This window comes from Salvia miltiorrhiza, chromosome 5 (genome assembly GCF_028751815.1).
Source record: "Salvia miltiorrhiza cultivar Shanhuang (shh) chromosome 5, IMPLAD_Smil_shh, whole genome shotgun sequence".
Lineage (NCBI taxonomy): Eukaryota > Viridiplantae > Streptophyta > Magnoliopsida > Lamiales > Lamiaceae > Salvia > Salvia miltiorrhiza.
Window position 1 is genome coordinate 48,531,316 of NC_080391.1, and position 27,046 is coordinate 48,558,361.

The window sequence follows — 27,046 nt, forward strand, 5'->3', positions numbered from 1 at the left end:
ATTATAAAAAATAAAAGTTATTATAACATAATGGACAACCCTGATACTCCCTCCGTCCGCCAAAAGTAGACCATTTTTACTATATTGGGCGTCCGCAAAGAGTATACCACTTTCCTTTTATGGAAATGGTCCCACCACCCACTTTAATCTTTTATCCTTACAAACACTCTTTATTTACAAAAAAACCACCCCAAATTCAATCTCAACCACAAATCTAATAAAGTGGTGGGACCCTTTCTCCACTACATCAAAATCATCACCAATTTTATTAAATTCCGTGCCCAACCAAAGTAGTCTACTTTTGGCGGACGGAGGGAGTATAATTTAATAGCAGAAATTGAATCTGAAAAAAATTATATTTCCTAATTACAGAATAATTAACCTTAAAAATCAATTAAAAATAATTAAATGCTATCCTAATTGACAATAATCAATACTAGTTACAAAATTAAACTAGAATACAAGAATTTAAAATTGAACAAATGTGAAAAAAAAAACTAATGAAAAATGAAGAGGTATCTGAAAGCCAAGACTACTTTATGTATTTCACATTTTATGGAGGTGAGATTCCGAGACGAAGAGGCCATGGAAGCCACCGGGAACCCGTTGTGGCAGCTTCACCGCCGCCACAATCTCTAGTGTAGACGACTTGGCATCCATTACAACAAACCTTGATTCTTTAGCATTCTCGTCATGCACGTACGCCACCAAATAACCGTCATCCTCCGCCGCCGTCGGATTGTTCGGCTCCCTCGCCACGAAAAACGGTTCGCCGCCGTAGCATCCCGGCCCGTATAGGCGGCTGGCCACCGTGCAATCCCCGCCATCCTCCATGCTTAGGTCTAGCTTCACCACCCCAACCCCCGCCTGCATGCCTATTACTACTGCATATACATACCTGAACATTACAAATTTCAAATTACTGATTATTCATTGTATAATTTAATCTATATTTATAAAGCGTGTCAATTACTCAACTTACAAAAACAACACTTTACCTGTTTTCCTTAGCAGCATAAGCCGGATTGATGACTGCGAAATCAAGAGGTTTCTTCGACAGCGGCCGCCTCTCCACCGTCGCCGCCTCCACATTCACCGTGATCTTCTCCAACGTCAACTCCGCTAAATCAACTCTCTCCAGCAGATTCTCCACCGCCGCAGCATTCGACGCCACCAGAGTTATGGCGGCGCCGCCCTCTTCCTCCCAAGCATTAGCACAGTGCAACACATTCAACCCCGGCGCCTCAACCCACCGCATATCCCTCTCATCTACCGCGTATCTCGGAATAATACCCACCCGCGGAACCCTCTCGGCGTCGGCTCCCGCCGGCGACCTCCCCCTCAGAATCCACCACGGGTTCACCGTGATCTGGATGTCAAAGAAAACTGCGTAATTCGCCGTCACGGCGAAATCATGAGCACACGAGAAGCCATTCATCGAGAAAATCGGCACATTTTTTTGCTTTACTCCACCGGAATCGATTCGGAAAAACGACAGAAACGGCGCCTCAATGTTGTACGCGAACGCGAATGCTTCTCCGGTGATCCTATCGATCTTCGGGTGGGCCGTCATCGTCGTAATCGGGTCTGTAGCTCCAAAATCATGGCGGCCTAGGGTTTTTATATCTCCATCCGCCGTTATATCGACGGCGTAGGGAAGATCGGACTCGCAGAGGGCGTAGAGGCGGCCGGAAATTAGGGCTAAACTCGTGTTGGCGGCGCCGAAGCCGTGATTGATCGGATCAAACTGGCCCGTAAGCACACGTGCCGCCAGGAGCGCGGCGCGTGCTGCGGAGGCGACGGCGCCGTTGAAAGAGGAGAAGACGCTGGGAACGAAAGGGTAGCCGGCGTCACGCTCCGCTGCGTGTTTGTGTGTGCTGACGTAGCGGCAGCAGAAGGTGACTTTGCCTTGAGAGATTTTGATGAGGTGGAGCATGCCGTCGCCGTCGAGGAAATGGTAGGGTCCGTTTGGGATGAACTGAGGGTTTGGGCCGTTGCGGATGTAGGCGCCGTCGAGGCAGGGCGGCAGGGATCCCTCGACCACCGTGCATGCGGTGGGGGAGAGCTCGTCCACCGGAGCTAGGCCGCCGGCGAGGACGTGTTTTGGATCGATGGAGGGGCGGAGGGGTAAGTCTAGGAAGTTGCATATCAAGTCGTCTAGCTTGTTGAGGATGGTTGCAACAAAGGATTGGTTTCTTCTCTTTTGTAGGATTAATTTTTTGGAGGGTGGATTTGCTTTTGTGGGATGAAAAGTTGTAAGAGAAGAGTTTGCTTTGATCTTAGGTTTAGGGTTGCTATTTTGGTGGTGGATTCTAAATGATGAAGTGTTTTGTTTTGGGAGGAAAGAGGAATATAGGGTTTCCATATTTAAGGTCGATGCATTGAGTAAATTGGAAGTGTAAGCTTTATATAGACTCAAACTATTTTATATTGGATTTGAATTCTATGTATGATTAATTCGTCTATACTTTTGGACTTTTGACCAACTACATATATGACATTAACAATAAATTAGTTGACTATGTACTATATATACATATATTTATTATATCTCTACAATATTAAAATATATGTATAATATGCCCTTTCAAAAATATGTATAGTATATGACCTAATTAATATATATCTCGTAATTTGGTTTAGAACTTTATATATATGTCACAGAGTTTTTGGTGTGCCTCAACTTTGTCACTTGAGCATATTTACACCCTAGTTAACTATGTAAGATTAGTTAAAACTTAATAACTATATATAATATATCTAAATTAACAATTACTCCTTCCAATTCATTTTACAAATCGTTTTACTCTTTTAATTTCAATTCTTTTCATTTTATAGGTCGTACCTTTTGGCTTTGAACTAAATTTGGCCCTATCTATTGAACTCTTTCATTAATTATTCAAAATAAATTGATTTCTAAATTATCATTATGATAAAGATTGAAATCAACACCTAACTAGAAAGTAATAAACGAGACACGAATTTACTTGGTTCGGTTATTAAGACCTACATCCACGGGAGGTTCTTCATCGTTTTTACTATACTTTGAAAGAGTTACATTTTACAAGTGTAGTGCTAGAATGAATAGAATCCCCCTGAGTTTTCCAATAGATGTGCTATTTATAGTTTACAAGTAAACCCTAATTCTAAAGGCCCACCCATTTAGTCAGTTAGGCCCAAAACCCACTACACTAGTCTTAATCTCGGAACTGAATTATCATACGTCGACTGCGCGGGAGAGCACCTTGGCTGCGCGGCTGCGAGGGAAAGTACCTTGGCTGCGTGGGAAAGCACCTTGGCTGCGCAGGAGCTTCGTTATCTTGTGACTGTGAGGGGGCTGTTGGAATATAAGTATATATAATGGAGAATTTATTTAATTGATAGGAGGAAATTTGGAGAAATTGGTTGTGGACGTGTGTGTGCTTTGGAATTTGAGTGGGAGGATTGTTGTTTACTAACACAATTTTTCTTCAATTCACTTCATTCTAAACAATTGATACAACCTCCACACATATATATAGTAGTCAATTGAGAATTCTAGAATTCTCTTGATTTTTTCTATCTAGATTTTTCTACTTAAAATATCTTGATTCTAGATATTTCTAATACAAATATCTTCACTTACTTTTTCTAGAATTCTCTATATTTTTCTTCTAAAATATCTTGATTCTAGATATTTCTAATACAAATATCTTCACTTACTTTTTCTAGAATTCTCTATATTTTTCTTTTAAAATATCTTCACTCAAAAAATCAAGTTTATTTTTATATTCCAACACTCCCCCTTAAACTTGATTTGTCATTCCGAGCAAACTTCTCAGCTTGATAAAATCTTCATGCTTGAGTGGCTTTGTGAAGATGTCTGCAACTTGATCTTGTGATTTCACGTATTCCACTTGAACTTCCTTCTTTGCGATGCATTCTCTGATGTAGTGGAAGCGGGTGTCAATATGCTTACTTCGATTATGAAACACCGGATTCTTTGAGAGCGCGATTGCTGACTTATTATCCACGCAAATCGTTGTTGGCTCCTTTTGTGGCCATCCAAGCTCTTCCAGTAAACTTCGTAGCCAAACTGCATGGCAAACACTGGATGTGGCAGCCACATATTCAGCTTCACACGTTGACAACGTCACTATAGGTTGCTTCTTTGACATCCAGGTGAAGGCAGTGTCTCCCATGAAAAACACGAAGCCACTTGTGCTCTTTCGATCATCGTTATCTCCAGCCCAATCGCTATCACTATAGCCAACAAGCTTATAATCATCAGTATTTGAATAGAATAGGCCATAGTCGAGCGTACCTTTGAGATATCGTAGTATTCTCTTCGCCGCCTTAAAATGCGTAGTGGTTGGATTCTCCATATAGCGACTCACGAGTCCTGTCGCATAAAGAATGTCCGGCCTTGTGCAAGTTAAGTACCGTAAACTTCCAACCAAGCTCTTGAACAATGTCGGGTCCACCTTTTCTCCTCCATCATTCTTGGATAATTTTATCCCGCATTCCACTGGCGTGTTGATTGCTTTGCAGTCCTCCATCTTGAACTTCTTGAGAATTTCCTTGGCGTATCCTTCTTGTGTGATGAAGATCCCATCTTCGAGTTGCTTGACTTCCACGCCGAGGTAGTACGCCATCAGCCCAATATCTGTCATCTCAAACTCCTTTGACATGGCCTTCTTGAACTCCTCAATCATCTTTGGATTATTTCCTGTGAAGATCAAATCATCTACATACAAGCACACAATTAATATATCCTCTCCATTGACTTTAACGTAGAGGGCATGCTCGTGAGGGCATTTGGTGAAGCCATTCTCCTCCAAGTACTTATCGATCCTGCTATTCCATGCCCTTGATGCTTGCTTTAGTCCGTATAGGGCCTTCTTCAACTTCAAGACTTTATCTTCTTGCCCTTTCACCTCGTAGCCCATTGGCTGCTTGATATAGACTTCTTTGTCTATATACCCATTCAAGAAGGCTGACTTGACATCCATTTGATAAATCTTCCATCTATTTTGGGCTGCAAGAGAGAGTATTAGTCTAATAGTTTCTAAGCGAGCGATAGGAGCAAATACCTCATCATAATCGATTCCAGCTCTTTGACTATATCCTTTCACGACAAGCCTCGCTTTATATCTTTCCACTTCACCCTTGGAATTCTTCTTAACTTTATACACCCACTTGACTCCAATGGCCTTGTGCCCTTTTGGTAGTGTTACGAGCTCCCATGTATCATTTTTCTTTATGGCTTTGATCTCTTCATCCATCGCGACTCGCCAATTTTCACTATCTGCTGCTTCTTCAAAGCTAACAGGCTCACAATCAGCAAATAGGCAAAATAAGGTAAGATCTTCTAACCTTTCAGTATCCTCATATATCTCGCCCAAACTCCTTGCTCGTGGTGTGACTCTTTCATTTAAGAAAGATGGTGGCGAGTCTTCAGTGACTGGCACTGGTGAAGCTGGTGGAGTCACTGGCTCTTGTTGTACTTCTCCAACTTGCTCTTCTGCTCTTTGTTCTTCTAACTGTGGGATGTAGGTGAAGTCACCGCTGGAGCTGAAATCCCAGACTCCTTCTTCGTCGAACTCCACGTCTCGACTTATCACTGTTTTCTTGGTATTTGGATTATATAACTTATAGCCTTTAGAGTTAGAGTCGTACCCGATAAAGATGAATGCTTCACTTTTATCGTCGAGCTTCTTCCTTCTCTCATCTGGTACGTGCACGTAGGCTTTGCTCCCAAATACCTTTAGGTGGGAAATTCCTGGCTTTCTCCTGCTCCAGGCTTCTTGTGGAGTCATTCCCCACACGCTCCTTGTCGGCGATCGGTTGGATAGGTACACCGCGCACGCCACTGCTTCGGCCCAAAACTCTTTAGGCAGATTCTTCGTCTTTAGCATGCTCCTTGCCATCTTCATGATTGTTCTGTTTTTTCTTTCCGCCACTCCGTTCTGTTGGGGGGATCTCGGAACTGTCAGGGGCCGCCGAATTCCATTTACTTCGCAAAATTCTAGAAACTCCCTTGACGTGAATTCTCCGCCTCGATCGGACCTCAGGGCCTTGATTTGTCGTCCGCTCTCCTTCTCGACGGTAGCTTTAAATTTCTTGAATGCATCAAATACTTCTGACTTCTGCTTCAAGAAATATACCCACGTTTTTCTAGAAAAATCATCAATGAATAGCAGAAAATAATTATTTTTACCGAGGGAGCTTGAATTTATCGGCCCACACACGTCAGCATGAATCAACTCCAGTGGCTTTTGAGCTCTTGAGCTTGACTTCTTTGGGAATGGCTTTCTGAACTGCTTCCCGAGTAGACAACCTTCGCAGAGTTGATCGGGATGTTTGATGGATGGTAAGCCTCTCACCATCTCTTTCTTTGATAGCAACTCCAAACCACCAAAATTTAAGTGCCCAAACCGAAGATGCCACAACCAAGACTTATCTTGGTAACACGCTTTCAGGCATTTTGCCATGTCATTTCGAATATTCAGTAAGAACATTCTATTTTTAGACATTGGCACCTTGGCAATAAGATTATTTTTGGCATCTCTTATTGAAAGGTTATAATCTCTCATGTGAATATCATAACCTTTCTCTAAGAGTTGTCCCAAACTCAAGATATTATTTTTCATATTGGGCACGTAATAAACGTTGGAAATAAATTCATGATTTCCATTCTTCAAGCGAATTAAAATTTTCCCTTTTCCTTTAACTGGAATTTTAGATTCATCACCAAAGGAGACGTTGCCGCTTACCGACTCATCGAGCTCCACGAACATGCTTCTCTTCCCGCACATGTGGTTGCTTGCACCAGTGTCGAGGTACCACGTGTCATCTCTTCCAGCTTCTCCTTTATATGCCAGAAGCACACTACCATTTGCTTCGCTCGTGTTCTCGGCATAATTGGCCCTTTCTTCAATCCTTACTTTTTCACTTCTGCACTCGGAAGCATAGTGCCCAAATTTATGGCAATTATAACACTTTATTGAAGACTTATCGTACCTCGACTGCGGGTTGCTCCTCCCCCGACCACTTGTAAACTCATTTCTTTCACCACTGTTGACGAAGCCTCCTCGTCCTCGACCACGTCCACGTGCTCGGCCTCTGCCTCGATCTTTCCCTTGGCCATGTCCTCTCCCGGACTGTCCATAGCCATTGCTCGGACCTTCTTCTTTCTCTTTCGGGCTTACGTGCAACTTTAAAAGTTGCTCTGAAATTTCTTGCTTCTTCTTTTGCTTCTCCTCATATGCTTGCAGCGACCCCAACAAGAGATCAATCGTCATCTCCTCCAAATTTTTAGTTTCTTCAATTGTGATTACTATATGCTCAAATCTTGGAGTTAGTGAGCGTAATATTTTCTCCATAATTCTAACATCCTCCAATTTTTCACCATTTCTTTTCATTTGATTAGACACCACCAAGACTCTTGAAAAATAATCCGAAATTGACTCGGACTCTTTCATATGCAAAGACTCAAACTCTCCTCTTAAAGTTTGAAGTCGTACCTTTTTTACTTGCTCCGCTCCTTTGCACGCGTTCTGGAGCTTCTCCCACGCTTCTTTGGCGGTACTTGCATTCGAGATTTTCTCGAAATCATCGTCCCCTAGCGCTTGATAAATGAGACAGAGAGCCTTCTTGTCTCTCTTTCTCGCGTCTCGCAATCTATCCTTTTGTTGTTGGGATAGTGCGGCCTCGTCCCGCGGCTCCTCGTAGCCGTTCTCCACGATCTCCCAAACGTCGTGGGCTCCCAATAGCGCCTTCATCTTGATGCTCCAATTGTCGAAGTTGCTCTTGTTGAGCATGGGGACTTGAAATGATTGTAGGTTGGCCATTCCACAGGTAGGATTTTATGGCTCGGATACCACTTTGTTGGAATATAAGAATATATAATGGAGAATTTATTTAATTGATAGGAGGAAATTTGGAGAAATTGGTTGTGGACGTGTGTGTGCTTTGGAATTTGAGTGGGAGGATTGTTGTTTACTAACACAATTTTTCTTCAATTCACTTCATTCTAAACAATTGATACAACCTCCACACATATATATAGTAGTCAATTGAGAATTCTAGAATTCTCTTGATTTTTTCTATCTAGATTTTTCTACTTAAAATATCTTGATTCTAGATATTTCTAATACAAATATCTTCACTTACTTTTTCTAGAATTCTCTATATTTTTCTTCTAAAATATCTTGATTCTAGATATTTCTAATACAAATATCTTCACTTACTTTTTCTAGAATTCTCTATATTTTTCTTTTAAAATATCTTCACTCAAAAAATCAAGTTTATTTTTATATTCCAACAGGGGCTTCGGGTTCCTTTGGCTGCGCAGGCCCATCGTATTTTTTTTATTATCCCAAGTCTTTAGTTAATCTTGCGCTGGTTAGTTAACTTAATAATAATAACAATAACAATAATAATTAGGTAAAATACACTTGTATTGCTAAGCACAGCGCTGATGAGTATTCTAGTCCTCATCACATTAATTAAGATTAATTTGAGTATTATTTATTTATTAATATGTGTGTCAAAGCTTATAATATTAATTAAATCTCATTATATATGACTATTTTTAATTTTTTATAATAAAAAATTACTATAAAATAGCAAAATTAAGAGTAAATTGCAGTGGGACATAATATATTGTGGGATAGAGGATTTCATCTGGTTAAACTAGTCTTGATGATTGCTTCGATTTGTTGGTCATCCAAGAATTGCTAAAATAAGGGTTAATTGTAGTTTATGGCACAAAGTTTGGAGTAATTTGTAAATATGGCCCAAGCTTTAAAAAAAAAAATAGCTTGAACTTTTAAGTCATCCGTAAAATATGTCACACTTCAAAAGTTATGTTAAAATTGCAAATTCGAAATACTTACTCCTTTTACAAATGACTCCAAAATTCAAGCCCTTTTCACAAAAGACTTTCTTGTTTATTTTATTTTATTTGGGCCATTTTTACAAAAAAAAAAAATCATAGTCTGCATAAAATCAGGTCATAAACTACAGTTAATTCGTAAAATAAGGATAACCTTTGTAATTTAACATACATTATTGGAGTACAATTGTGAAAAAAAGGTCAAATATTAGAAATATCACTGTCGAAGATTAGATGTAAGAAAAATTCTCTGATCTACGAAAAATATCTCACATTTAGTCCGCATAAAATCAATAATCATAAAAGACAATAACCTGCATAATTACAGGGCGGCTCCGTTCGTTGGATTCGTTGACCAGACTGTCGAAGGAGTATAAGTTTTGACTGACCAAGGGATTCAACTATGCATAATACTACCTCCTAATTAGGGTTGTCTAAATGGTTATCGGGTTTTGGGTATCCAATTATCCGAATCGAAATTTCCAAATTTGGGTATTCAATAACCGAAAATTTCGGGTATTGGGTCGATTTCGATTATTGTTTTTTTGGAAATTTCGGTTATCGGTTAACCCGAAAAACCGATCGGGTTAACCGAATAACCGAAAATTATTTTATTAATTATTTAATATATATATATATATATATATATATATATATATATATATATCATATATAATATATTTGTAAATTAAAATTAGAAATTTAGATTAGAAAATCAGTTCAGAATCCTAAACGGAAGAACCCTAATTCTCGCACCTCCTCCCAACTCCCTGAATCCCGTCCGCCTCCTTCACCCTCTCCGACGTCCGACGCCATCCACCGCCCTCCGTCCGCCGCCCTCCGTCAGCGCGACCTGCCCTAAGCGCGACTGCCCTAAGCGCGACCAAGCCGCTCCAGCCTCCTGTCCAGGCCGCTCCGACGCGCCACCGAGCTCCGGCAACCGGTAGTCCGCAGGTATGGTTTGAGCTCTATTGATTAACCTCTTGCTATATCTTGCAAATTTAGAAATTGCTTATGATTTAGAAATTAACCTCTGATGAGTGATGATTTAGAAATTAACCTCTGAATTTCAATGAAATAATTGTTGAATTTGTTGTGAATCTTGTGATGTAGAGTGATAGGGGTGGGCCGGGTGGCATTAGATTCAATTCGTTTGATTTGCTTTGAATTTGTTGTGATGTAGCAGTACTCTTTTTGTAGAATTGTTCATGGATTTGTTTCAATGAAATACTTGCTATATCTGCAGGGAATTAGTTATGAAATAATTGATGTTATTGATTTTGGATTTGTTTTGAATTTCAATGACATCCTTGCTATATCATATTTTGAATTTTATTTTTTAAATGGGTATTTCGGATACCCAAATAACCCAATTGGTTAACCGAAGCGGGTATTGGGTAACCGAACTCTTAAAACGGTTCGGGAACGGTTATTGAAATTTGACAATTTCGGGTTCGGGTAACCGAAAATTCGGGTACGGGTAACCGAAAATTCGGGTACGGGTAACCGAACCCGAACCGATCGACACCCCTACTCCTAATTACTCCTCCCCCGTCCCACAAAGTTTGAGCAATATTTATTTTTGGATTGTTCCGTGAAATTTGAACATAATCTTTTTTATATTGCAATTTTTTTTTTCTTTATTCACATTTTCACATTTTCACCTACCAAACTTAACACATAAAATACTAACTCCTTAAAATTCGTGATAAAAAAAAGAGTGGATTTTGAAAATAGCCACTTTTATATAGTAAAAATAAATTTTACCCACTAATATAAAAACTTTAAAAAATACCTACAGTTACCATTTTACCCTTACATATAAAATTTTTACAAATACCCACGAATTCACAACCAGTGAATTCACAACCAAAATAAATTTTGGTTGTGAATTCAAGCTTTAAAACTCGAATTTACAACTGAATAACAAGTATTGGTTGTGAATTCAAGTTTTAAAGTTTGAATTCACAACTATAAATAGTGTTAGTTGTGAATTCACAACCCACACTATTTCAAGTTGTGAATTCACAACCGATAAAAACTTGAATTCACAATCAACATTTTTTCAAGTTGTGAATTCACAACCAATTAAACTTGAATTCACAATCAACACTAATCAACACTATTTCAATTGTGAATTCACAACCAACGCCGATAATTCAGTTGTGAATTCATAAACTTGGTTGTGAATTCAAGAACATTTGTACAAAATTGCGCGATTTTCATCAATTTCTTCAATCTGTGATCCAATATACTTAATATTCAATCAAAGCAAAGCTTATGCAGAAAATTTATTACATTTCCTTTCTTGAAACGAAATACATTGCTTGTAAACATCGAAAATCCCCAAAATAAGAAAAATTTGAAAAAGCCCCAAGTTCATCTCAAATTAGGGCACGATTTCCCCAAATCAATTTATTACTAAGCAATTATTAAACACCAATCCATCAATTCAAGCAAAAGCTTGAATTGTCGCCGGCCGGATTGAGTAGAAGAGAGAGAGAGAGATTCGTCAGATCTGGAGGAGATCGATCTGCTACCGTCGACTTGCTGGAAGAGATCGATCTGTACCACGGTGAGATCCTCCGCCTACCAATTGGCGACCGCGGCGGCTCTGGCAGCCGGATCGGGTGAGGCGAATCGGGAGTCCCTACAGGCGACGAGCATGGTGGTGTCGATGCAACGGCCGACCAATTTGACCTTTACCGCCGTGGGGAAGAGGTTCTCGGAGGAATGCAGGACGGAGACCACGCTGGCGCCAGCTCGTTGCGGCAGATAATTCTACCATTAACGCCGACGAGGGATGGCGGCGGCTATCAGCCCAGAGAGAGAGAGAGAGAATAGAGTGAGAGAGTGAGAGAAAGAGTAGAGCGAGAGAGACGAGAGCAGAGAGTGAGAGAAAGAGTAGAAGTGAGGATTTTTTTTGGAAAATTGCAAGTATTTAAGGAGGGGTATTTTAGTCTTTTCACGCAAAAGTGGGTAAAATTTTAAGTTTTATTTTGAGTGGGTAAAATTTATTTTTGTTATAAGAAAGTGGGTACTTTGATATATTAACACTAAAAAAAATTGCTCAAGCTTCGCGGAATGGAGAGAGTATATACTAGTACGGGCATTCGTGCGATGCACGACGAACATCGAAACATTGAAATGAAATGATATATTTAAATAAATACTAAACAAAACAAAAATATAAACAAATACAAAATATATTTTAAAAATAAAATAAAATAATCCACATCAGTTACTCAATAAAATCTTGAATTTGAAAATATAAATTTTTAACTTTGTATAACGTGTAATGATAATTATAGTTATTAAATAAATTTGAATTCGATAATGAAAATTAGCATTAAGCAATATTTTTATAGAGTATTACGCGTTTTAATGAGGCCCGGCCCTTTGTTTGCTCCCTTGTGCATCTTTGGGTTCTTTAGATTTTTTCTTTTTCTCTTTTAATATAAATCTGATTTTAATAATAATAAATATATAAATATTTCAATACACAAACATAAATAAAAAAGTTGTAATTTTTTAATGAAGGAATATAAAATAAAATATTTTAAATTTTAATTCTTATTATAACTTATTCGTTATAAATTTATTGTTACTACATTAGATGCATACATTAGATGCATATTGAATATTTTTTTTATGAATTAAATTTGACGATGTTTAAAAAAGAATTAAAATATAAAGAAAAAAAGAAAAAAAAATGAAAAAAATGATGGGATAAGGCTATCTTTACTTATAACCTTTACAATCGGTCATTACACTACAAAAAAACGCACGATTACCGACGGCATTTTGCCGTCGGTAATAAGACACGGCCGCCGGTGATAAAGGCTACCGGCGGCGTTACCGGCGGCAACTCGCCGTCGCTAACCGGCTCGTCGATAACGCCATTACCGACGGCGATCGACCGCCGCCGGCAATTAACGGCGGCAAAGCCGCCGGCATTTCCGCCGTTAAATACCGCCGTTGAACGGCGGAGACTTGCCGGAAAGTTACCGACGGCAAATGCCGTCGGTAATTAGCAGCGGCGAGATCACCGTCGGTAATTTCCACCGGACGGTGGTGGCGCACACGCCGGAGTTGTTCAAGGTATTACCGAGGGCAAAATGCCGTCGGTAATTACCGACGGCATTTGCCCTCGGTAATATTTTTTAATTTTTTTTTATTGTATATCCACAATTTATTTCGGTATTTATACAGTATTGCATAATTTAGACGAACTTCCCAGTCGGTCACCCATCTTAGTTGTGCTCTAAGTCAAGCACGCTTAACCTTGAAGTTCTTTTCGAATGGTCACCAGTACAGAACACTCGTATTATTGATATATATAGTATCTATTAATTCATTTGAAGTCTACTTCAATATACAATATCATATATATTCATAACCTTAGAATATGTCGAGATGATATACAAAAAATATTGTTAATTACGGATTGGGCTCGTTTCCGTTCTTATTTTTATATCGGAAAAATATTTATTTATTAATTTATTATTAATTTTCGAATTTTTTTTTTTATCAATCTAGTTTATACACCATTCATAACCTTAGTGTTGATTGATGAGTGAATCACTAATCAAATTAACATTATTAAGTTATAATTATAAGTTTCTCACTAACAATTTTGAATGCTTAGCAATAATATTAGAGTAGTGATGATTGATGAGTGAATCACTAATCAAATTAACATTCTTAAGTTATAATTATAAAATTCTTACTAAGAATCTTGAATTCTTATTAATAATATTAGAGTAGTGATGATTGATGAGTGAATCACTAATCAAATTAACATTCTTAAGTTATAATTATAAGATTCTTACTAAGAATCTTGAATTCTTAGTAATAATCTTGGATTAGTGATGATTGATCAGTGAATCACTAATCAAATTAACATTCTTAAGTTATAATTATAAGATTCTTACTAAGAATCTTGAATTCTTAGTAATAATCTTGGATTAGTGATGATTGATGAGTGAATCACTAATCAAATTAACATTCTTAAGTTAATTATAAGATTCATACTAAGAATCTTGAATTCTTAGTAATAATCTTGGATTAGTGATGATTGATGAGTGAATCACTAATCAAATTAACATTCTTAAGTTATAATTATAAGATTCTTACTAAGAATCTTGAATTCTTAGTAATAATCTTGGATTAGTGATGATTGATGAGTGAATCACTAATCAAATTAACATTCTTAAGTTATAATTATAAGATTCTTACTAAGAATCTTAAATTCTTAGTAATAATCTTGGATTAGTGATGATTGATGAGTGAATCACTAATCAAATTAACATTCTTAAGTTATAATTATAAGATTCTTACTAAGAATCTTGAATTCTTAGTAATAATCTTGGATTAGTGATGATTGATGAGTGAATCACTAATCAAATTAACATTCTTAAGTTATAATTATAAGATTCTTACTAAGAATCTTGAATTCTTAGTAATAATCTTGGATTAGTGATGATTGATGAGTGAATCACTAATCAAATTAACATTATTAAGTTATAATTATAAGATTCTTACTAAGAATCTTGAATTCTTAGCAATAATATTAGAGTAGTGATGATTGATGAGTGAATCACTAATCAAATTAACATTCTTAAGTTATAATTATAAGATTCTTACTAAGAATCTTGAATTCTTAGTAATAATCTTGGATTAGTGATGATTGATGAGTGAATCACTAATCAAATTAACATTATTAATAAGTTATAATTATAAGATTCTTACTAAGAATCTTGAATTCTTAGCAATAATATTATAGTAGTGATGATTGATGAGTGAATCACTAATCAAATTAACATTCTTAAGTTATAATTATAAGATTCTTACTAAGAATCTTGAATTCTTAGTAATAATCTTGGATTAGTGATGATTGATGAGTGAATCACTAATCAAATTAACATTCTTAAGTTATAATTATAAGATTCTTACTAAGAATCTTGAATTCTTAGTAATAATCTTGGATTAGTGATGATTGATGAGTGAATCACTAATCAAATTAACATTCTTAAGTTATAATTATAAGATTCTTACTAAGAATCTTGAATTCTTAGTAATAATCTTGGATTAGTGATGATTGATGAGTGAATCACTAATCAAATTAACATTATTAAGTTATAATTATAAGATTCTTACTAAGAATCTTGAATTCTTAGCAATAATCTTGGATTAATGATGATTGATGAGTGAATCACTAATCAAATTAACATTCTTAAGTTATAATTATAAGATTCATACTAAGAATCTTGAATTCTTAGTAATAATCTTGGATTAGTGATGATTGATGAGTGAATCACTAATCAAATTAACATTCTTAAGTTATAATTATAAGATTCTTACTAAGAATCTTGAATTCTTAGCAATAATCTTGGATTAGTGATGATTGATGAGTGAATCACTAATCAAATTAACATTCTTAAGTTATAATTATAAGATTCTTACTAAGAATCTTGAATTCTTAGTAATAATCTTGGATTAGTGATGATTGATGAGTGAATCACTAATCAAATTAACATTCTTAAGTTATAATTATAAGATTCTTACTAAGAATCTTGAATTCTTAGTAATAATCTTGGATTAGTGATGATTGATGAGTGAATCACTAATCAAATTAACATTCTTAAGTTATAATTATAAGATTCTTACTAAGAATCTTGAATTCTTAGTAATAATCTTGGATTAGTGATGATTGATGAGTGAATCACTAATCAAATTAACATTCTTAAGTTATAATTATAAGATTCTTACTAAGAATCTTGAATTCTTAGTAATAATCTTGGATTAGTGATGATTGATGAGTGAATCACTAATCAAATTAACATTATTAAGTTATAATTATAAGATTCTTACTATGAATCTTGAATTCTTAGCAATAATCTTGGATTAGTGATGATTGATGAGTGAATCACTAATCAAATTAACATTATTAAGTTATAATTATAAGATTCTTACTAAGAATCTTGAATTCCTAGTAATAATCTTGGATTAGTGATGATTGATGAGTGAATCACTAATCAAATTAACATTATTAAGTTATAATTATAAGATTCTTACTAAGAATCTTGAATTCTTAGCAATAATCTTGGATTAGTGATGATTGATGAGTGAATCACTAATCAAATTAACATTATTAAGTTATAATTATAAGATTCTTACTAAGAATCTTGAATTCTTAGTAATAATCTTGGATTAGTGATGATTGATGAGTGAATCACTAATCAAATTAACATTCTTAAGTTATAATTATAAGATTCTTACTAAGAATCTTGAATTCTTAGTAATAATCTTGGATTAGTGATGATTGATGAGTGAATCACTAATCAAATTAACATTCTTAAGTTATAATTATAAGATTCTTACTAAGAATCTTGAATTCTTAGTAATAATCTTGGATTAGTGATGATTGATGAGTGAATCACTAATCAAATTAACATTATTAAGTTATAATTATAAGATTCTTACTATGAATCTTGAATTCTTAGCAATAATCTTGGATTAGTGATGATTGATGAGTGAATCACTAATCAAATTAACATTATTAAGTTATAATTATAAGATTCTTACTAAGAATCTTGAATTCCTAGTAATAATCTTGGATTAGTGATGATTGATGAGTGAATCACTGTAACACCCCGCCCATTTATATTAAGTTTAGAATTTAATTTAAACTTAGATTTAAGATGATTCACGCCGGATAAAAGAAAATGAATTTATTTTAATTCCAACAAAAATGAGTTACAAAAACATTTGTAAATTTAATTATTGAATTTATATGCATTGTATATTTATTTAATTTAGCATTCAAGTATTTTTTTTTTTTACGAGATATTTATTTAGCAAACCCTGAAATATTTATTACAGTCCCGATATTTTATCTATGTTACTAATAACCACCCAATATCATGATATATTTTTTTTTACATACATGTGCAGACAATCAATTATATCTGCACAATAAAATCATATCTTTGATATCTTATCAAATTTTTGTCCACTTTCATTTGCTTCCACTTTCTTTTATTTTATTTGTCCACTTTCTTTTGTTTCCATTTATTTTTGTTTTTATGCAGTCAAATTCCACTACACCAGATTCCACTACACCTAACAAATCAGTCAAATTTTCCTTCACTCACTACTCCACCAAATTTCTTTCATCGGCTCTCCAAAATCATTTCACCAGAAATCTCCCCAAACTCATTTCACCAGAAATCTCCCCAAACCAAAGCAAACATCCATCTGTGTATCAACAACAAATCAGTGAAAGGTTTATATTTCCAACTCATTCAATTCATGCAAAATTCATCAATCCTTAGCCGAACAGAAAAACACAAACACATGTCCATCATCTCATCAGATATATGCATACATATTTGTATATTTAGATCGCAAATCATAAAGTTTATGTTTTTTTTTTAAACAAAACATTGAAATCTTTCAAGAACATTGCATTCACGAAAACATAAGTAGAAAAAGGGAAACTTGGTTTAAAGCTTTTATTTTTGTTGAGCCGGTTGATGCCGGTGCGTCTGAGTCGAGTCGGGGAAGATGGCTGGCAGAGACGGCGGCGTGGAGACGCTGCTGTCGGGCCGAGGACGGTGAGAGAGAGAGGGAGACAGGCAGCGGCGTTCCGTCGTTGCCAAGGAGGAGAGAGAACAGGGGGTACAGAGGGAGATGAGGTGGGTGGTCCTTCGTTGGTGGCCGAGCCGCGGTGGCGGAGAGAGGCTGGGATGGCAGCCGGCTCTGGGATGGTGGCAGGCGGTCCGACCAACCGCTGCTCTCTGTCTCGGGGCGGCGAGGGCGGCCACGCTGTCGGCTGAAGAAGGAGAAGGTGATGGTGGTGTCGGGTAGGAACAGGTGGTGTAGCTGCGGCGGCGGAAGTGACAGGAGACGAGGGAGAAGTTCCGGCCGGCGCTCGTTGCCGGGCATGAAGGAGCAGTCGAGGGAGAGGAGCAGTCGAGGGAGAGGAGCAGTTGAGGGAGAGGAGAGTCAAGGGCGGCGGCGTATTCAGCGGTGGTTTCCGTCGTCTGCCGGAAGAGAGTTGGGGGAGAGAAGGGGAGGGGGTTTGGCGTGAATGGAGAGAAAAGAGAGAGACGAGAGAGGCTATGTGTGTGTGAGTGTTGTGCGGCTGAGGGAGATAAGAGGGTGGAGTCAGTGGGCTAGGGTGAAGGTTGGGCTTGGATGGGGAGTGGGCTTGGGTGTTGGGCCGGGGTTTAATTAGTGTTGGGCCGATTTTTTTTAGTTTTGGGCTGCGAAATTTTATTATCAGTTGGGCCCTTGGTTTTAATAATTGTGCTGGGCTTTAATTCAATCATTTAAAAGATGGGCCCTATTATTGTTTTATGAAATTGGGCTTTCTTATTTTTAATTAATTGAACTAGTATTAGTTTGATTAATTTATTTAAAGGAAAATTTTCATAATAATATCATATTATTATTATGTGCATATTTTAAGTAAATTACTTATTATATGTTAAGTATAACATGATTTGCATTATATTTTGCAATAATAGAAATATTAAAGAAAGATGAGTAAGAATATTGTTGGTGTTCTTAACTCAAGAGAAATATTTTCAATTATTTATGCATTAAATTTTGAAAACCCGGCTAAGTGAATCATAGAATATTAAGCACTTCACCATGACTTAAGATTTAATTCAGGAGACCTATTAAGATTATAGATTTCTTGTAGGTTTTGTAGACCGTGAGGACTAGCGCTGCTATATCAATTCAGAGTTAAGAATAAACGACAGGCATTGCCTAATCAGGTGGGCTTATTTTCCAAATGTATGATTTAGCTATTGAGCTTAAATATTTCAATGAAATGAAAACTGTTTATCCAATAAATATTTTTGTGCACTCTGCTCTGTTTAAGGCTCGCATAAGTTAATCGATCGAGGTTCTCTTATGACCTAACACGTTGTTTGAGAATTGTGTACACCTATTAGCTGACTCGGTGGGTTGATCTCCATCGGGCACTAATCATGTATGAGGCGTTATAAGGGTGCTCGACGGGATGTGTTCCGGAGCATTGGGTCCCAAATGGGAGCTTGGCTGGGTTACGCCCTCAGTCCAAGTAAAGCAGGAGTAATGGATCCGTCGGTGGCTAAAAGGTCCGGGATCACAGCGAGTAACGGAAAGGGAGTGTGACAATTGCGCGCAATATAATAAAATGTTTTAACATGCTTAGAAGTTATTTTTGTTTTAAAACCTTCTAAGTCATGTAAAGTATAATTGGATAAACTGCTCTTATGATTATGAAATATTTATAAAAATGCTAGCCCACTAAGTACATTAGTACTTAGCCCAAAATTTCTTTCAAATGTTTTCAGGTTGATTGGTCGGTGCTGACGGGGCAGAGCTGAGGCTAGGGTTCAACTCCGTATTTTGTCTTCCGCTGTTGCACTAGCTCTTATTTGTCTTTTATTTCTCCAACTTAAGACTTTTATGTTAAATTCTGAATTATGTTTCATATCGAGCTTAAACTCTCAACTTCTAGCTCTATGTTATTAACGTTGGTTATCGGAAGCATGAAACCGAACTTGTGATCCTAAGGCTTAGAATGTTGTTGATTGATTAATATCACTTGATTTTTGTCTTTCTTCACTCAAAGGGCGTTCCCCGACTTTTTATCCTATTATTTGAATCCCACAAGGTTCTTTCCTTGTTTATTTCTATGATTTTAGTCGCACCTCGATTATAGTTTATTCCTTCAAGAATTGGGGTGTGACAGAATGGTATCAGAGCATGAGTTTCCTTTCATGTCTCTGATAACCGTAAGTTTTTAATATCGAGTCTAGAATAGTACCTCTAGGCTTCTAAGAAAATTTGTTGACCCTCAGCTCGCCGTCACACTGCCGCAACAAAAGGTACGACTTAAAAAATTTCAATGATTATAAATGCTTTCAAAGTTTTTAAGAAGTGCGCGCTTTCAATGTATGATGTTATATGAATTGCTTATCGCTTTCATATTGTTATTTTGAGCCTTTGACTCATATAACCAATGTATGTATGTATGTATGTATGTATGTCGTGTTTGGGACTATCGAGCCCTTAACGAATCAATGAATTTATGGTCGAGTTAGTTTCCATTAATCTTTCCGACTTAAGAAAATTTTCATGAAAGGGACATTTACTGTCCAAATGTTTTAAGGTTTCAAAAGAAACAAATGAATGAATAAATGAAAAGTTTTATGTTATCGTTTTAGGTACACTGCCTATACGATTTGAATGATGAGTCCTCTTACAAATAGTTTGAGAACTACCCAATGATGCCTTAGAAATGTTAGTCGTGAAAGCTCCGCTTGATCGATTTAAGTAAGGAATGATAAGATAGCAACGTTTAACATAGATATGTTACAACGTAGAAGAAATGTCATGAGATTAAGGTTCACTTAAGTTATTCCACTTAAGTTTAGATTAGTTTCCACGTAGAACTAGTCTTTCACATGGTTACACTATAGAAGCGATATATCTAGTGTATAGCTATATATGTATGTATGTATGTATGCTGAATAAGTCTCTTCGTCTGCTGATTCTCGTCCGTCAATCAGAATGGAAGGTGCACCAAGAGGACGTGGTAGAGGGCGCGGTCGTGGTCGCGGACGCGGTAGGGGATTTGTACCCGAAGAGCCTATTCCACAAGTAGCACCAAATCGCACAGCCGAGGAAAAGTTTCGCAAGGAAAAACCTCCAACGTTTGATGGATTGGGCGAACCTGCGGATGCCGAGAAATGGGTTAGGGCAATAGAACGGATCTTCAACTACATCCGTTGTGACGATGAGGATAAAGTGGCATGCGCAACTTATCAGTTGGTGGACGAAGCTGACTTTTGGTGGGAGTCAGTGAGGCGGACTATGACTGACGAACAGTGGGAGAATTTCACATGGGAAGAATTCAAGGCTGAATTGTATGAGAAGTATATACCAGGATGTTACCGACAAAAGAAACAGAACGAGTTTTGGAATTTGAGACAGAAAACGGGAACTGTGACCGAGTATGATAGAGCCTTCAATCAGCTATCAAGATATGCTCCGACGTTGGTGGACAGCGATGAGAAACGCGCAGAGAAGTTCAGAAACGGACTGCGTCACGAGATAGCGATTTCCCTAGCAAGTCAAGGCGGTCTCACCTACGCGCAGACATTGAGCAGAGCCCTCACTATTGAGTCATTGTTGCCAAGGGAGAAAGGAAAATCCCCCGAACAGTTTGGATTTGTACCATCTCAAGATGGTAGTAAGGGAAAGAGAAAATGGAATGAAGGGACTGGTGGAAACATTGGAAATGGGAAGAAACCATGGACGGCAAATCAAAATCAGAATCAACATCAGAACCCACAACCCCAAGCAATAGTTCAAACTCCTTGCCCAAAATGTCAAAAACTCCATCCGGGAGAATGTCTGAAAGGAATGAACGTCTGCTATAACTGCGGAGAGGCCGGGCATTATGTCTCAACATGCCCAAAGAAGGGAGGAGGAGCACCCCAACAACAAAATCCTGGAAACCAACAACGACAAAACCAAGGTCCTAGAGGAAATCAGAACCAACCACGATACGCTAGGGCCTATGCCCTTAACCAACACCAAGCAGCAGGAGATCACGGAAACCTGGCAGGTACTATTAATGTTTTCGACTTCCCATTTATAGCATTGCTTAATATTGGAGTATCATATTCTTCCATTTCATTTGTTGCTTGTAAGAAATTAAAATTACGCTATAATCGTCCGTAACAACGTTAGAAGTTAGTACAACTAACGATGAAAGACTGCTACTAAGGACGTCACCGCGAACTCAGAGTTCGATATAGGCGCCGAAACATTTAGACATACTTACATGTTATTCTTATGATAGAATTTGATACAATCCTCGAATTGGTTGACTTACTCAAGTCAGCGCTACAATACTTATAAACAAGAGAAAGATCCCTCTTCAATCTTCAGGAGAGGACGAGACAAGTTTTCACGACATAATGACGTACCAGTTTTTGAGGAAAATTTTCTAGTTTGCTAAACAATGTCGCACTGTTAGGGAATTAAGTACGTGTGTGATTTAGTGCCTCACAAGAGTTAAGTGGAATGAAAGTCTAGTATCCAAACTAGATGACCCAGATATGCAATTTCGAGGACGAAATTTTTATAAGGAGGTAGGAATGTAACACCCCGCCCATTTATATTAAGTTTAGAATTTAATTTAAACTTAGATTTAAGATGATTCACGCCGGATAAAAGAAAATGAATTTATTTTAATTCCAACAAAAATGAGTTACAAAAACATTTGTAAATTTAATTATTGAATTTATATGCATTGTATATTTATTTAATTTAGCATTCAAGTATTTTTTTTTTTTACGAGATATTTATTTAGCAAACCCTGAAATATTTATTACAGTCCCGATATTTTATCTATGTTACTAATAACCACCCAATATCATGATATATTTTTTTTTACATACATGTGCAGACAATCAATTATATCTGCACAATAAAATCATATCTTTGATATCTTATCAAATTTTTGTCCACTTTCATTTGCTTCCACTTTCTTTTATTTTATTTGTCCACTTTCTTTTGTTTCCATTTATTTTTGTTTTTATGCAGTCAAATTCCACTACACCAGATTCCACTACACCTAACAAATCAGTCAAATTTTCCTTCACTCACTACTCCACCAAATTTCTTTCATCGGCTCTCCAAAATCATTTCACCAGAAATCTCCCCAAACTCATTTCACCAGAAATCTCCCCAAACCAAAGCAAACATCCATCTGTGTATCAACAACAAATCAGTGAAAGGTTTATATTTCCAACTCATTCAATTCATGCAAAATTCATCAATCCTTAGCCGAACAGAAAAACACAAACACATGTCCATCATCTCATCAGATATATGCATACATATTTGTATATTTAGATCGCAAATCATAAAGTTTATGTTTTTTTTTAAACAAAACATTGAAATCTTTCAAGAACATTGCATTCACGAAAACATAAGTAGAAAAAGGGAAACTTGGTTTAAAGCTTTTATTTTTGTTGAGCCGGTTGATGCCGGTGCGTCTGAGTCGAGTCGGGGAAGATGGCTGGCAGAGACGGCGGCGTGGAGACGCTGCTGTCGGGCCGAGGACGGTGAGAGAGAGAGGGAGACAGGCAGCGGCGTTCCGTCGTTGCCAAGGAGGAGAGAGAACAGGGGGTACAGAGGGAGATGAGGTGGGTGGTCCTTCGTTGGTGGCCGAGCCGCGGTGGCGGAGAGAGGCTGGGATGGCAGCCGGCTCTGGGATGGTGGCAGGCGGTCCGACCAACCGCTGCTCTCTGTCTCGGGGCGGCGAGGGCGGCCACGCTGTCGGCTGAAGAAGGAGAAGGTGATGGTGGTGTCGGGTAGGAACAGGTGGTGTAGCTGCGGCGGCGGAAGTGACAGGAGACGAGGGAGAAGTTCCGGCCGGCGCTCGTTGCCGGGCATGAAGGAGCAGTCGAGGGAGAGGAGCAGTCGAGGGAGAGGAGAGTCAAGGGCGGCGGCGTATTCAGCGGTGGTTTCCGTCGTCTGCCGGAAGAGAGTTGGGGGAGAGAAGGGGAGGGGGTTTGGCGTGAATGGAGAGAAAAGAGAGAGACGAGAGAGGCTATGTGTGTGTGAGTGTTGTGCGGCTGAGGGAGATAAGAGGGTGGAGTCAGTGGGCTAGGGTGAAGGTTGGGCTTGGATGGGGAGTGGGCTTGGGTGTTGGGCCGGGGTTTAATTAGTGTTGGGCCGATTTTTTTTAGTTTTGGGCTGCGAAATTTTATTATCAGTTGGGCCCTTGGTTTTAATAATTGTGCTGGGCTTTAATTCAATCATTTAAAAGATGGGCCCTATTATTGTTTTATGAAATTGGGCTTTCTTATTTTTAATTAATTGAACTAGTATTAGTTTGATTAATTTATTTAAAGGAAAATTTTCATAATAATATCATATTATTATTATGTGCATATTTTAAGTAAATTACTTATTATATGTTAAGTATAACATGATTTGCATTATATTTTGCAATAATAGAAATATTAAAGAAAGATGAGTAAGAATATTGTTGGTGTTCTTAACTCAAGAGAAATATTTTCAATTATTTATGCATTAAATTTTGAAAACCCGGCTAAGTGAATCATAGAATATTAAGCACTTCACCATGACTTAAGATTTAATTCAGGAGACCTATTAAGATTATAGATTTCTTGTAGGTTTTGTAGACCGTGAGGACTAGCGCTGCTATATCAATTCAGAGTTAAGAATAAACGACAGGCATTGCCTAATCAGGTGGGCTTATTTTCCAAATGTATGATTTAGCTATTGAGCTTAAATATTTCAATGAAATGAAAACTGTTTATCCAATAAATATTTTTGTGCACTCTGCTCTGTTTAAGGCTCGCATAAGTTAATCGATCGAGGTTCTCTTATGACCTAACACGTTGTTTGAGAATTGTGTACACCTATTAGCTGACTCGGTGGGTTGATCTCCATCGGGCACTAATCATGTATGAGGCGTTATAAGGGTGCTCGACGGGATGTGTTCCGGAGCATTGGGTCCCAAATGGGAGCTTGGCTGGGTTACGCCCTCAGTCCAAGTAAAGCAGGAGTAATGGATCCGTCGGTGGCTAAAAGGTCCGGGATCACAGCGAGTAACGGAAAGGGAGTGTGACAATTGCGCGCAATATAATAAAATGTTTTAACATGCTTAGAAGTTATTTTTGTTTTAAAACCTTCTAAGTCATGTAAAGTATAATTGGATAAACTGCTCTTATGATTATGAAATATTTATAAAAATGCTAGCCCACTAAGTACATTAGTACTTAGCCCAAAATTTCTTTCAAATGTTTTCAGGTTGATTGGTCGGTGCTGACGGGGCAGAGCTGAGGCTAGGGTTCAACTCCGTATTTTGTCTTCCGCTGTTGCACTAGCTCTTATTTGTCTTTTATTTCTCCAACTTAAGACTTTTATGTTAAATTCTGAATTATGTTTCATATCGAGCTTAAACTCTCAACTTCTAGCTCTATGTTATTAACGTTGGTTATCGGAAGCATGAAACCGAACTTGTGATCCTAAGGCTTAGAATGTTGTTGATTGATTAATATCACTTGATTTTTGTCTTTCTTCACTCAAAGGGCGTTCCCCGACTTTTTATCCTATTATTTGAATCCCACAAGGTTCTTTCCTTGTTTATTTCTATGATTTTAGTCGCACCTCGATTATAGTTTATTCCTTCAAGAATTGGGGTGTGACAATCACTAATCAAATTAACATTATTAAGTTATAATTATAAGATTCTTACTAAGAATCTTGAATTCTTAGCAATAATCTTGGATTAGTGATGATTGATGAGTGAATCACTAATCAAATTAACATTCTTAAGTTATAATTATAAGATTCTTACTAAGAATCTTGAATTCTTAGTAATAATCTTGGATTAGTGATGATTGATGAGTGAATCACTAATCAAATTAACATTCTTAAGTTATAATTATAAGATTCATACTAAGAATCTTGAATTCTTAGTAATAATCTTGGATTAGTGATGATTGATGAGTGAATCACTAATCAAATTAACATTCTTAAGTTATAATTATGAGATTCTTACGAAGAATCTTGAATTCTTAGTAATAATCTTGGATTAGTGATGATTGATGAGTGAATCACTAATCAAATTAACATTATTAAGTTATAATTATAAGATTCTTACTAAGAATCTTGAATTCTTAGCAATAATCTTGGATTAGTGATGATTGATGAGTGAATCACTAATCAAATTAACATTCTTAAGTTATAATTATAAGATTCTTACTAAGAATCTTGAATTCTTAGTAATAATCTTGGATTAGTGATGATTGATGAGTGAATCACTAATCAAATTAACATTCTTAAGTTATAATTATAAGATTCTTACTAAGAATCTTGAATTCTTAGTAATAATCTTGGATTAGTGATGATTGATGAGTGAATCACTAATCAAATTAACATTCTTAAGTTATAATTATAAGATTCTTACTAAGAATCTTGAATTCTTAGTAATAATCTTGGATTAGTGATGATTGATGAGTGAATCACTAATCAAATTAACATTCTTAAGTTATAATTATAAGATTCTTACTAAGAATCTTGAATTCTTAGTAATAATCTTGGATTAGTGATGATTGATGAGTGAATCACTAATCAAATTAACATTCTTAAGTTATAATTATAAGATTCTTACTAAGAATCTTGAATTCTTAGTAATAATCTTGGATTAGTGATGATTGATGAGTGAATCATTAATCAAATTAACATTCTTAAGTTATAATTATAAGATTCTTATTCTTACTAAGAATCTTGAATTCTTAGTAATAATCTTAGATTAGTAATAATCAATGTTTTAATTTTCACTTGTATTTCAATATATATTTGATTTTAATGTTTTTGTATTTTTATCTTTGATCAATTTATTAGATGATAAATGAAAAAAAAATGAAAAAAAAAATAAAAAAATAAAAAAAATAAAAAAAAAATAAAAAAAAATAAAAACAAATAAAATTAATTACCGGCCGTCGGTAATTAGCATTTGCCGTCGGTAATTAGCGGCGGAAAAATGCCGTCGGTAATTTTGGCCGGACGGCGGTGGTGCTATCGCCGGATGTCACCGGCGGTGGTGATTAGCGGCGGCCGGTTGCCGCCAGTAAATACCGACGGCAATTGCCGTCGGTAATAAATAATATATATTTATATTAATATATATTTAAATTAGCGACGGCGTAACCGCCGCTAATTAGCGGCGGCCCGTTTGCCGTCGGTAATGCGCCGGTAATAGTCAAAATGCGGGTCGCCTTTTTTGTTGCCGCCATGTCGTCGGTAATTGCCGGCGGCGGCGCCGCCGTCGGTAATTTTCGTCGGTATTTACGCGTTTTTTTGTAGTGTTATAAGAAAAAAGTTTTGAACAAAGAAAAAGAAAAAAAAAAATTGAAGACTTGATAACCGGTTGTGTCTGGAGAATGCAGACCAACCTCCGCAACATTTACCATAACCTTTTTAATTCATATAAAAAAGATGCCATTTGGCATTATATAATTAAAAATTATGATAATAAATAATAGAAAAAGGAAAAGTATTTAGGTTGGAGTGGGTCCTTGATAAAGTATAAAAATTGTAGAATTTAATTAAATG

At 36.8% G+C, this 27,046-nt stretch overlaps 1 protein-coding gene and 2 long non-coding RNA genes across 3 annotated transcripts; 2 read left to right on the forward strand and 1 right to left on the reverse strand.

Annotated features, from left to right (window-relative positions):
- Positions 1-320: 320 nt before the first annotated feature.
- LOC130987114 (probable carotenoid cleavage dioxygenase 4, chloroplastic) lies at positions 321-2,387 on the reverse strand. Its single transcript, XM_057910735.1, has 2 exons — positions 999-2,387; positions 321-898 (listed from the first exon to the last, which is right to left on the reverse strand). The coding sequence occupies exons 1-2, from the start codon at positions 2,363-2,365 to the stop codon at positions 547-549; spliced, it is 1,719 nt and encodes a 572-aa protein (XP_057766718.1). The 5' UTR covers positions 2,366-2,387; the 3' UTR covers positions 321-546.
- A 14,399-nt stretch (positions 2,388-16,786) lies between these two features.
- On the forward strand, positions 16,787-19,628 carry LOC130987117 (uncharacterized). The gene is made up of 3 exons (XR_009089572.1): positions 16,787-17,165; positions 18,591-18,666; positions 19,231-19,628. It is a non-coding gene; the product is annotated as an uncharacterized LOC130987117 (long non-coding RNA).
- Positions 19,629-22,260: 2,632 nt separating this feature from the next.
- On the forward strand, positions 22,261-25,131 carry LOC130987118 (uncharacterized). Its single transcript, XR_009089573.1, has 3 exons — positions 22,261-22,689; positions 24,097-24,172; positions 24,737-25,131. It is a non-coding gene; the product is annotated as an uncharacterized LOC130987118 (long non-coding RNA).
- The last annotated feature ends 1,915 nt before the right edge of the window (positions 25,132-27,046 follow it).